Genomic DNA, 13,966 nt, shown 5'->3' with positions numbered 1-13,966 from the left:
TATGCATGTTTAAATTACTACAGAATTTAGTAAAATGCTAGTATTATTTCATTTATAGTGATAAAATTGATATAAAAAACATAAATGATAATCTTTTTACATGAATGGTTTGAAAATATGAAAAAAGAATGGTATTAAATTTAGATGAATATACATTAAGAAATTATTTTTGTTATAACAATAAAAAGTACTTTTTACCTAATGATCATCATTGTTTCATTTCATTTTATTTCTATCTGTTTTTACAATATTAGCTTACTACTAAGGAAATAGTTTTAAATTTTCCTGCTTACAAAATGGATTTGATATTCTATTCTAAACTAATGGCCGTTTAAAAAATACTAGTTTTTATTTAAATAATGAATGTTTTAAAATAGTTTATCCAGCTTGTTAAAAATGTAGGTTTTAATTTTAACGAAACTGTAGAACTTAGTAAATATTTTAGATATCAACAATTGCTGTTAAATAGTTGAACAGTATTTCATCAGTAAGAAAATATACTTGTAGCTGAATTTCATTGTCAATTATCTTTGGTCTGTATTTTGTCTGTTGTGAAATTTTATATTATGCTTAACATAAAAAAGATGTATACTTATATTCAAGGTAATAAAAGTAAATTTATTTACAATCTTTTCCTCTTATGAATAATATTCTTTGATTGCTTTGTAATTTTTACAAACTATAATGTCAATATTCTGTTTTAAGTTACTTTATTAACTTTGCTGTTACTGGCGTATTCGATCTTAGATTTTTTTTAGGAAGTTTTATTCTTAAAATGTCATATGCAATTGTACTTTTATCTTTGGATTTTCTTCTCTCTTCTTTTGGAATTTTAAAAATATTTTTTCTTGCAAGTTTAATTGCTGAAAATTATATAAGTTTTATGCCTTTTTTTATAACTGTGATATGAGAATTGCGTAATTCTTTTTGTTTAATTAAAACTGATTTTTATTCACTTATCCAATGTAACCTACATTAAATATCCTCACTTTCATCTCTGCTTCTTCAGAACAAATCTTTATAAAATATATTAAAAATATTAATTTATTAATATAACAATGTTAATATATTAACATAATCATTTAAATCTTTTAATTTCATATTTTTATTTGGATAAAAACTTATTTTTTTTAGTTTTGTTTGTATTATTTGTTTATTATATAATTTAATGTAATTTAACAACTTACTAACTCTTTTATAAAGAGATATTTATAGACAAAATGATAATAAATAAATACATAATAAATACTTCCTTCCTTAAAATAAATTATCAGCATAATGATTTGTTTGATTTTCATCAATGTTATCAGTATTTATTTGTGAAGATTATTTTGTACAGTGCAGCTTCTGTTAGGGGTGTACTAGGTACAAATTATAGATTGAATGATAAGTTACCCCATTTGATTTATATTGTGCCAATTTTAAATTAAACCGGGAAATTGTATGGAGGAAAAATTAATATACCTTCATGACATTTATAAATAACATATATATTATTACACTACCTGTAAGGCGGCCTATGACACCCCTCCACAGCTAGGCCCTCCGGGCGGGTTGCCCTGGTGGATGGCATCTCAGAATAGGATTATTAGGTGCTAAAAATTGATTACCTCTTGTGTAAAAATATTTTTTTTTGAATGATGAAAACTGATATAATGAAAGTTAAATTAGAAATTTAACTCTAGAAATTGATACTAATGAATCAGGATTTTCCGCTAGTGTTTGGTAAATTCTGGTGCCTACTTTTTGGTTATAGTTCATTATTTCATGAAGAAAAACAAATCGCATAAATAAATAACAAGTATGTAAAAAAAAATTTAAAAACACCACTCTTAAATTAAATTCACTAAAAGATAAAAAAATAATTTTAGGAAGGTATCTCAGAATGGATTTGACAACAAGCTTTGATGGTGATGTGTAAGATTATGTGAAAGTCATAGCTTCAAATTAAAAATTTGATGTTTTTGCTAATTTTTTTTCTTATGCGTGTTTGCACCCCCCACTCTTAAGCCATTCATCACATAAGAAAAGATTGGCAAAAACATCAAATTTTTAATTTGGAGCTATGATTTTCAGATAATCTTACATATCACTGTCAAAGCTTGTTGTGTCAAATAAATTGTGCGATACCGTCCTAAAATTATTTTTTACATTTTAGTGCGTTTTAATTTAATAGTGTGATGTTTTAACAATTTTTTTTACATATTTTTTATTTTCTTCTTTTTAGTGCATTTAATATAAGAGTGGTGTTTAAAAAGTTTTTTTTATTTCTACATATAGTCTAAATAACTTTATACTGTACAGCTGTGCTAGCGCACAGGTTTGAGCGTATTTAGCGAAAGATCGAATCAGTTGGTTTTACGATGGGTGAGTGCAATCAAAACATAGGGCTAAGTGATTTAATTTCCGGATAACCAAGAGCGTTAAGCAGTTAGCACTCAACCTGCTGATATATACGCCATTTGAATCGTGAAAATCAGATGAGCGGTAGACCTCGCAGCGTTCGAACTCCACAGAACGTTCAACTACTCCAGCAAGCAGTTAGACGATCTCCAAGGCGTCCAGCCTGTAGGTACGCTGCCAGCTTGTGAATAGCTGATCGAACAGTGAGAAGAATTTTACACAAAGACCTGCACTTCCACCCGTATAAAATAATGGTTGTGCAGGAACTTAGTGAACGTGATCGAGCCAGTCGTATTGCATCTTGTCACGCTATCCTTGAAAATGTTCCAAACAATGCAGTCGTACTCTCATCTGATGAAGCGCATTTTCATTTATCAGGTTATGTCAATAAGCAAAATTTTCGTTATCGGGCAGAAAATAATCCTAGACAACTGCATGAGCGACCTCTCCGTAGCCAACATGTTACAGTTTGGTGTGCTGTAGCAGACTTTGGAATCATAGGCCCGTATTTTTTTGAGGAGGAAGGGCAAACAGTTACAGTTACGTCTCAACATTATGTGCACATGCTAAACAACTTCCTGAAGCCAAAACTGAATGAAATTTGAAATCGTGTTGTATGGTATCAACAGGATGGTGCAACCGCTCGCACAGCAAGACAATCTATGGAAGTCCTAAGACAAATGTTTCCAGGGCGTTTAATCTCACTGCGAGGTAACATGCCGTGGCCAGCTCATTCACCCGATCTTGCTGCTTGTGACTTCTTTCTATGGGGCTACTTAAAGAGTAAACTCAAAGCTGCTATCCGACACGAAATCGCGGAAATTCCACAAGAGATGACGACGAGAGTAATGCACAATTTCCGAGTGAGGCTTCAGTCGTGTATAGACAATGACGGTCGCCATTTAAATGATATTATTTTTAAGTAACTGAAACTTTAATCATTTAGATATACAATAAATGGCAATTATAATTCTTATTATGGTATAATAAAAGTTTGACTAAAATCTATTACGTATTTTTTTATTAGCCCTTATTTTTTTATATATATATATACATACATACAAATGCCGTTTAGTAGGGTAGGATTATATGGTAATACATCCTTCAAGTTCATTTTTATTTGCTCTTTATGTTCTAACCTTTATTCTCCTAAGTTTCACCTACGGTTTACTTTCATCACAAAATAATTAAATTAACCTAGGTGGCTTAGTGTGTGTGGCACCAATATACCAAGTGTACTTTTTGTGAGTACACATTTTTGTACAAAATTCTGACATATAACCAAATCTCCCTCTTCTGATTTCTTTTAAAAAACATTTTAGTTGCTTTCAAAACATTTACTTAAATATTTCATTTTTAATATTACATTTTTTATTGATTGTCAATATTTTTTTTGTATGATTTTATTTTCCCTAACACTTTTTTAAGATTTTTTTTTCTTAAATTTTTACTTCTGTCTAATTTTGAGGACCACTTTTTCATTCATGACCTGTTCATGTGCGATTCTTGTGTTCGGTTACTTTCAAATGCTAATATGCTAATGCCTCATACCATAAAGGAGCTGGAACATTTTAACACAGATATGATGGTCATGTGAGCTGAACAGAGAACTAACAGAAATTGGGTAGTATCAGGGTAGTATGTTTATATAAATTATTCTTTTAAGTAAGAAGAAGAAATAACAAATGAAAAGTAAATAAGAAGAATCATGCCTACGTGATCGAACATACTGCTTTCAAAAAAATCATATGATTTTTTCCTTTCAAATATTTAGAAACAACATATAAAAATTAATTTAGATAATAACAATAAATAGCAAATGAGTAATTGTCTATATTAACAAGCATCATAATAAGTTAAGTGAACATTATTATTAATTAAATAAGTGCGTAGAACAAGTAATTATATCATAAACAAATTTGAATTAAAATAAATAGACAGTGTTAGTAACCTTAAAAGGTGTTTTACCTTTTAAGGTGCTAATAGTCTTGATGGCATGAACAATTTGAAAAATTGAATATTTTCAATGGATAAGTCATTAACGATTTATTAAATTACACAGAAACCTCTTAAATATGGAACAGGAAATTGTAAAAAAGCAGTTCAAATTTTTATGATTGGTAATAAACATAACTTGGGTACTGGTCTCTGTAATATTCTGAGTGGTGTTTTGACATCCACAACATGTACTAAATTATCTGTTCCTGCAAATGTGTTTATTATTAGACCGTGTTTACCCACTGTAGAGGAAAGAAATTTTGTCTGTTATCAATACTAAGTCTCCCTCTCAGACATTCCTTTTAGGAGTTAGTCATTTGTTGCAATTGATTTCAGTAGTTCTTTGACCACTTATTCCAAACACACTGGGTAAATTTTTTAAATAATTGCCATTGGCCTAAACAATCAATAGAAATTTCAGTGACATCACAGTCAGAAATTGAACTAATAGCAGATCCAGTGAGAAGGTGTTCGGTCGTTGATGGTTGTGGATCTTTCAGATCAGAAGAATTAGCAGGCGTGAATTTAAAATAGCTTCAGTTTGGAAGTACGATAGAAGATATCGCTTTAAATTTAAGAATAGTTTGTCCTCTTATATGACAAAGATAATATTTAACACTTTTTATCCCGCTTTTCCACAATCCACCAAAGTACAGGGAAAACTGAGAGATAAATGACCACCAATCTATCCCTCTCAAAGATCTGAATATTGTGTTGGGATGCCTTTGATTTGAATATTATTGTAAATAACAGTTCATGGAGAATGTTATTTGTGGCCTTAAAATTTGTTCTGTTATCAAAGAAAATTTGCTTTGCTATACCTCTGTGATGTGGTAATGAAAGCATCTGACATTAAGTTGGGTACTAACTTGTCCTGAATGGGAACTGATTGTCCTGAATGCCCCTCGTATATACCTTTCAATGATAAATCTGTGAATCCATGAATTTGAAAAGAGAATAGAGAATTATTGAATTAAATCTATTAATCATAATATTGCTCAAGCTGACTTTAATTGGATGTATAAATATTTCCATCAAGATAATAAATGATAGGCAATATGTCGTTCTATTGACATTTAGCTTGCAATAATAATTACATAAAATGTTCACATAAAAATACTATTGGCCCACATAAAGATACTATAACAGTTTTTGTTTAATAAATTTGAATATCCAATTGTCAAAATGGTTATTCCGTAGGATTCCTAATGTGCAAACATCTTCATCCTTGTTTAATAAGATATTACAATTAGTGTTTAATGGAAAGAGATTCAAATCACTAGAGAACCATTGTGTAAAGAAAACCCAAACTGATTTAATAAATGAGTTATGTCTGCATTTAATTTCTTTAACATATGTAATACATTCAACATAGAAGTTATTTAATATGGTTTTGTAAGCAAATGGAAATTGATCTTTATTTTTTCACTGTGTGAACAAGACATCTCATAGCTAGGAATGATGCACTATTTGTTTTGTAAGTCACAGTTCTCGAAGCGTAGTATTTTAATCCTTTGTTAGTGAAATCCTCTGTTAGTAGGATCCTTTGTAGATTACTACTATCTTCTGACCTAACTAAAATTTGTATTAACATTTTCACAATGTCAGCTGTAAAAACATACTTATGTAACCTGAATCTAAGTATTATTGAAAAGAGATTCTGCTGGACAATAGGACCAACTTGTAAGTTATCATTAATAGAAAAGTTGTTTGATGATTTAACAGAACCATCATAAAGCAACTTGATTCTTTAAGCTGATGTGGTAATTAAATACATATGGTTCTGTAATTATGAATTCAGTATACTTCCTTTTGAGAGACTGACTACGGTTAAGATTGTTTACCAAACTTAAAAATCTTCATTTCGCATTGTTTCACCCAGCACAATTTCTGGTGTATGTGGGAGTTTAACAACAAATCTTCTATGTACATTTCTAAATGTATTTTTGAAGAATGGGTTTTATAAACGTTGTTTTTATGTGAGAGATCTTTAGTTAAGTTCAAGTTTTTTTTCAATAATCAATGAACAATTAAGCTTGTGATTTCAAGTAAAGAATGCTGAATGATGTAATTTCAAACAAAGTTTACAGACATATTTTTTTACTAGGGCAATGTGTAATAAAATGACCAGGATGTAGACAATTGAAGACAAATGGTTTTTTTTTTTTTGTTAGAACTCCCTTTCGATTACTTATATTTTAGTCTTCAAAAATTGTGCATTTGTAAATAGGATGGTTTGAACTGCACATGTAACAAACAAATGGTTTGGAATGGTAATCAAATGATTTGTATTTGTAAAATTTTATTATATTATTGTTAGTTACCTTGGTTATGTCTTAATGTGACAACTCGATCTAGTTTTAGAATCCAAATTAACAGACACGTTTTCCAGTAGTTGTTTTCTGTTCTTGAGAAATTTGACTAAATTCTGAAAACTGGGAAATTGTGTGAGATAATTTTTCCTTCCACAGTCTGTGATAGGGTCCATTTTGGAAATTAAAGATTGTGTTAGTCAATTCAAATGCATCAGTTGGCAAATGAGTTACAGATGAACAAATTACAATAAAATGATAAGTGCTAGATATATTCTTTACATGATGAATGGCAATATGTAGATATTATATATTATTGTATCTATTTTTTAATAAAGTGATACCTACTGAATAGTTCTCATTGGTAATGGATAAATTTTTTACCATATCAAATGCAGTGCCTTTTAAGAAAGAATAAGGGGATGTAGTTTTTGTATATCAGAAAGGTCAGCTTTTGAGTGCATTCGATCGTTGAACATAATGAAATAATATTACCATTCTAATAAAGTACCATCAAATACTGGTTACTTAATCAGTAACAATTGAATCGGGTTGCCTAGCACATTAGATGTATTTTGACAAACTCTGGCTATCAAAATGATAGAAATCTATTAATGACCTCAATTACATTCTGTGGCATGCAAGAGTTCTCCCCAATGTGAATCCTATCATTAGCGATAATGGGATCAGAATCTAATTCTTCAATTTTACATTGGATTGTGTGATACTTTTATTATAGTTTTATAAATTTCTCAGTTTAATGGTTAATGAATAACCATTGTGAAAGTGAATAATAGATTAATACCTAAAAAAAGGTATCATCAGTGATGATGTAAATAAATAAATGTAATAAACAATTAGTTACTTAGATATATGACATGAAAGAACTTATTATTGAATATTTTTGTGGAGATAAATCTCTAGACGACCAGTGTTTTGTTCAGACGACCAGTGTTCACATGTGATTCTTGCATTCGATTACTTTCGAATGCTAATGCCTCATACCATAAAGGTGCTGGAATATTTTAATACAAACACAAATATTTACGATAGAATAGATTTATTTCACTGAAACAAAATATGTAAGAATTGTGAGGTGCTATCAATGGTGGTTATCTGAACTGAACAGAAAACTAATAGAAACTGCTGGGAAATATGTTTAAATAATCTATTCTTTTAAGTAAGAAGAAATAACAAATGAAAGATAAATAAGAAGGATCATGCTTACATGATCAAGCACAAAAATTTACAAAAATAATGATTATTAAATTTAATCGTGAAAATGTTTTTAGTGATATCTTACTTTTTTCGGTTTTGTTACTACCCTAATACAATAGTAAGTTGTCTGTAACTGTTGTATCTTTACAGAATAGTTATTCTAAAATTTTGTCATATACCTCCTACACTAGGACCGAAATATTTTGTAATTTAGATAAGTTATCCAATCATAAATGTTAATTTTTTACTTCCTATACGATGTAAAGGAAATATTGTGATAGCAAAAAATCTCAGTTTTCAGATTTCAAAAGAAATACCCTTTTTGACCATCCCTAAATCCATTTTGACTAATTTCGGCATGACGTCTGTATGTACGTATCTCACATAACTCAAAAATCACCAAATAAAATTTTAATCGATGAAATATTTGGATCTTACAAAGGAAGGCACATCGGTTTGAATCTGGCCTCACCATTTTTTTAACTTTTTTTTTAATTCAAGTCTATAATTAAGAAAATTTATGCATAACATGTTTATCTACTTGGTTTAACAGTAATGTGTTAGCCTTTAAATTAAAAGGTGGGTTTGATAAGTAATGTAAGCTACTTTTATTATGTAATATCATCCACATTACTTGTACATAATTTGTTATGGCTTATGTGAACATAATCATGAAAAAACAAAATCCTTATATTCTCTAATCCTTACTCCTTTATTATGATAATTAATTTACACGCATATATATTTATTATTTTCTTAGTTTCAGAAGTATTTATTATGAAATATTTTTCTTCTCCTTTTTTAATAATTATTTTCATTTGCTTCTTAAACAGTAAATAATTAGATTAAAATATGTTATATTAGGTCTGTGATAACATTAGTTTTATTTTTTATCAGGGTGTATCGATGATATCATTCTAAGATGTTGCATGTAGGGTTTGTATCCACTTTTTTTATATATATGTATTCATGTCCGTTTTTATTTTAATGTTATCATAGCATGGTTTGTTACAACATTTTTTAGATTTTTTTTTTTTAACAAGATTTAATTATTGTTGTTTGTGGCATTATTATTAATTAATATAAGTACCATGTTCTTGAATATCCTTCTTAATTGCTGTAAATGAATAACTTAGCACTGGTTTTACGTCACTTCTATAAATGAGTAAGCTCATTTCCAGTACTTTTTTTTTAGTTTGGTGATCAAATTTATTTTTTTGTATTTTCCTACATTTTCTTATAAGAAACATCAAATCATTGTTTATACAATATGCGGCATATATTTATATCCTACATGGAATTTTTTTTATAATTTTATATTATTTCTTATGTTTTCTCTGATAATTAGTTGTGAATTTATTTTACCCATTGATAATTCAATTAAATCAATTACTAGAGTAAAACACTTGATCCTTCAGATTTGATTGTGAAATATAAATTACTTTTATTAAGTGAAAACGTTTAATTTATTTCTTCCAATCTTTTCTGTTTTCTTCTACCATCTCGATTTGTAACTCAGATTTATAACTGGTGTTTAGTTAATCGTAGTTAATTTAACCTTTTAGTTGATTTATCTTCTTAGTATTAATTGAAGTGGTTGTTTTGCTTATATGTAGTATTTTTACCAGCAATTTCTTTATTGTCTCCTGTAAAATAATAAAATGTAGCAATTGTTTTATAAATTCTACTTAAAACTATTTAATTTAAAGATAATTTACTGTTATTTTTCTTTTTTTAACAATTAATGTAAGAGCAACTTTTGAATATTGTAGATAAAGTAGTGTATCTATATACATATGTTCGCATTTGTTTATCGCTATTATATTAAAAGAACATTACAAAATACAAAAAAAGAACTCTTGAATATTCGTTTGAGACAAGTAGATCTCTAACCAGATCGGTACAAACTAAGAATATTTTGCCTAGTACTTTTCAAAAAAACTGTGAACCATATCTGTCTGTATTTTGCTTCAAGTAAAGTCTGAAATGTAATAACTATTTTTTCTTTATGTGTATATATCATCTAAAACATAATAAATTGACATTGATGTTTAAAATTTATAATTCTTACAATCTTCTTTTTTCACTGAAGATAACATGTAGTATTTTGTCATTAGTATTTTTCAAATTATCTGTATTTATTTATTTTTACTTTTTCAATCTTATCATCAATAATTCTATAAACAAATGTCAAACATATGGTGGAAGATTTTTTTTTACTTTCATCAACAGTACAACTGCAAATTTGTCAATGGTGATTATTGTATCTGTAATTCATTTTCTTCATTGTTTAAACAACCTTAGGTAATAGTATCATATTTACACAGGATTCTAATTTTACTTTAATGAACATTTTTTCCAAGATTGACTTGCAATGGAATAAAAAGTTGCAAAAGTAAATTTAGACAAATTTAATATTTGCATGCGTGCACAGGCTTAAATTCATCATTTGTAATATAAAAAGCAGTTCTGTATTTGCATATATTATTATATTTTTGTACTTATAGTACACAGTAATACTGAATTTCAATATTATATAATGTTTAGAAGATTGCTTTTGACAATGTTCATATACAAATGATAACAAATTAGGTCATAATTAAGACTATTCTTATTTTTCTTGTATTAAGTTACTGTTAAGGTATGCCTGGTTATATATTTCTTAATTTTATTACTGTAAATACCTAAAAATTCAAATTTTTCATCCATTTTACTCTTTATATACGAAGATCAGTCAAATATAAACTGGACTTTTGTTTAACATTTTTTGGTACAGAGTAAAAATAAAAAATATTTGTTGATTTTCTATGTAGTCTCCTTGAAGTTTTGTACATTTTCCTCAACATGTAGGGAACTTGTTGATCCATCCTTCATAAAAAGATTGAGGACATTTTAGAGCCAGTTGTGCACAACTAACTCAGTGTTTTCATCACTCTGGAATCAGTGTCCTCCCAGTGAGTGCCATCTTCAATGGCCCAAATCCAAAAGAAATCACAAGGGGATAAATCTGGACTATACAAGAGTTGTTTTGAGGTTTCCCAGTAAATTTTATCCATTTTTCCAAAGTGTTGGAACATGGAACAGTTGTGTAGGCCTGGTGTTGAAGTGAAGGTTAATCACATCTCTGATTGGCTGACAGCATCTTTTGATCCTATAGGCAGCTTTCACTTTGTGCAAGAGTTGGTAGTAGTATGCAGCACCACCATGTGACATTTGTGAAGAAAATTGACAAGCAAGATGCCTTTCCAGTCTCAAAAGACGGTTGCGAGAACTTTTTCAGGTGACAGACATGTTTCCATCTTTACTTGCAAGGCTTTCAACGCCTATGCCACTCCATACTCACTGATTTAAACATAGGATTGTAGGGATGGACTTATGTTTCATCATGTAAATACGATGAAAAAAATGTTTTCCCTCAGGAGCATTTGGCAAATTCCCTGTCAGCCTTTGGTTATATTCCTTGTTCGTAATTTTGTGACAAAAGTCTTGTAATCCACCTTGTTTGCATAGACTTTGTAGAATCCAAGGTGTTTTGTGATAATGTAACGGGCACTTCCTTAAATGACTAATACCACTTCTGAAGCAATTTCATCATCCATAAGATGCCAGTTTCATCAGTGAGAGTCATGGATTTTCTAAGCTTCATGTCCATTAAATGTACTGGCCCGTTCGTAGACTTGACATGTGACAGTCATATCCTTAAACTGTGCTTCCAGTTTAGTCAAAATTTGGAGGGTATCTTGTTAATGATGGAACCTGTTGCTCTGATATGACACTACTGACAGAGGGACATAAATACCAAGGTGGCTGGAACATCCATTTTATCCCACACATCCACTGTCAGTATAAAGGTTTTATATATATTTCAAACACAAAAGTATAAAAACACCAAGAGTACAGAATTCAACAATGCTTCTTACCTTATGCTTAATTTTTGTTTTAATAGCGCTTTCGAGGTTTTCCCTCATCATCAGTTAAACTTTTTCATCCATATTTAAATTTGTATCTGAATCGGTGATTGAATGTTTAGTGATTACTAAATGGTCTGCAAGATTGGAGAACCCTAACTTGTTTTTATAAGATCTAATATGTTCTGCAAACCTTGCCCTAAATGGTCTTCTAATTTTCCCAATATGAATTTTGTTACAATCATTGCATGTTATTTTATAGATACCATACAAATTATTAGGATCATTTATTTTACATAAATATTTTCATCAACATTTTTATTATTTATTGGTATCAACAGTGTTTCATTATTAGATTTTAATTTTTGTTTTTTATAAATATTATCAATTAATGTCGAGTTACATCCATTTTTTACTGCAATACATTTTATATCTATTTCTAAATCTAGTTTTTCTTTATTATTATGTGTGTAATGCATTACTCTACTTAACATGTTTGTAAATGTATTAATTCTGTGTGCCCAAGGATGATTTGAACTTATGTTTATAGTTGTTTTGTTAGTTGTTGGTTTCCTATATACAGCTGTTATAATTTTATTGCGTTTACTAATTCTCTGTCAACATCTAAAAATTTATTTTTCTGTATTTGTCAGTTTTGAAGATAAATTTTAAATTATTATGATAGGAATTAAGTTTTTTTTTTTAAATTACTAATTGTTCATTATTCATAACAGGTTCATAGACTACCAAAATATAACGAACCCATAATTAAATTTTATGAATATGGATAATCCCATATATTATTCTGTAAATATAATTCTCCATAATAGAGCCGATAATGGAAATCACACGGGTAAAGTATTATGTTGAGTGTAAAATTCATTGTTAAACTCAAAATAATTTTGTTGACATATATTTCTGATGATAGTTATAATATTATCTATCTATAACTTAAGATCAACCAGTAAGTTTAGGCCCTAAAACTTTACTGGTCTTCCAAAGATACATAAACAAGATAACCCAATATGACCATTAATTAATTTCAAATCTGCTCATTGTTACTTTATTACTAAAATAATAGATAAAATATTCAGATCTAAAATCAGTTTGCCTAATAAGAATATTATAAAAAATGGGTACAATTTAATTAAAAATTAAATAGTTTAACTGTAAACGAAAATGATAAGTTATGATGTAACTAACATGTGCCCTAGCATCCCTAAGATTAAACTGTATCTATAATAAGAAATAAACTGAAAATTAATAATGAAGAACTGAAAAACAATTTGAACAATATTTATTTGATAATTACTGATTTACACTATGAAAAAATTATTTTTATTATCATAAAAATCATAATAGTAAGCCCCTATAGCTTAAGCAACTCTGGAGAATATTTTTAATTAGTGTTTTGAATTTAAACTTTCTAAACCTTAAACAACTGAAAAATCCATCTGCACTTTTACAAGTTTGTGTTTAACGCAACCTACTTACATACACAATAGTAATCTGTTAATATTATAAATTGAATAAATATATTTATTTTTTATTTTTATAGGGAAAGATACAGTATGATTGTAATTATAAGAAAATAAGCAAATAAATGAAGAAATAAGTAGAATGATTTTTATTCCTTCAACTGCATTAGTTTTGGATTTACTAACAACGAAAGTGTGATTTATTTTTAGCTGTTTAACTTTGTATCTCAATGAGATACAAAGTTGATTTGAGTTAAAATTTTATTATAATAGGATGTACGGTTTCTATAATTTTGCTTGTACCATTGTTTATTATTAAAAAAAAATCATTCAGTTTTTTAGTTAGTTCTGACACATTAAGTCTTCATTATATCTGCTTACATTTGTAGATTTTTGTGCATGAAGTTTGATAAAAAGGAAAGAGTGAACCCTGTCCTTTTCATATAGGGTTTTCCATAGCGGGGGCTTAATCTTCATTATTATTTTGGTTTTGATATTATCTGCAAAATTTTGTTCGTACGAGCTTTTATTAATATGTTTGTTTTTTTCCTTCCTACCATGCACATTTTATTGTTTTGATTGCATTGAGAATACTGAATGTATGACTATTATTGGAAGGATATTGGATTATTGGAAAACTGAAATATGA

The 13,966-nt window shown here is 28.5% G+C and overlaps 1 protein-coding gene across 5 annotated transcripts in view; it reads left to right on the top strand.

Moving 5' to 3' along the window:
• The window catches only part of Ptp10D (Protein tyrosine phosphatase 10D), a 212,031-nt gene that overhangs the window by 180,371 nt on the left and 17,694 nt on the right, over positions 1–13,966 (top strand). The window contains exon 28 of one of the 5 annotated variants that reach the window (XM_075358143.1): positions 8,829–8,867. The exons of 3 other annotated variants lie outside the window; for them this stretch is intronic. In XM_075358143.1, coding sequence (XP_075214258.1) covers positions 8,829–8,866 — 38 coding nt within the window. In that variant the 3' untranslated portion in view covers position 8,867. Of the gene's footprint in view, positions 1–3,032; positions 3,139–8,828; positions 8,868–13,966 lie in introns of those variants that run through there. One more of the 5 variants, XM_075358142.1, reaches the window with a different exon arrangement.

The sequence above is a fragment of the Lycorma delicatula genome, chromosome 2 (genome assembly GCF_047948215.1).
Source record: "Lycorma delicatula isolate Av1 chromosome 2, ASM4794821v1, whole genome shotgun sequence".
Lineage (NCBI taxonomy): Eukaryota > Metazoa > Arthropoda > Insecta > Hemiptera > Fulgoridae > Lycorma > Lycorma delicatula.
This window is presented reverse-complemented; position numbering and strand designations above follow the sequence as displayed.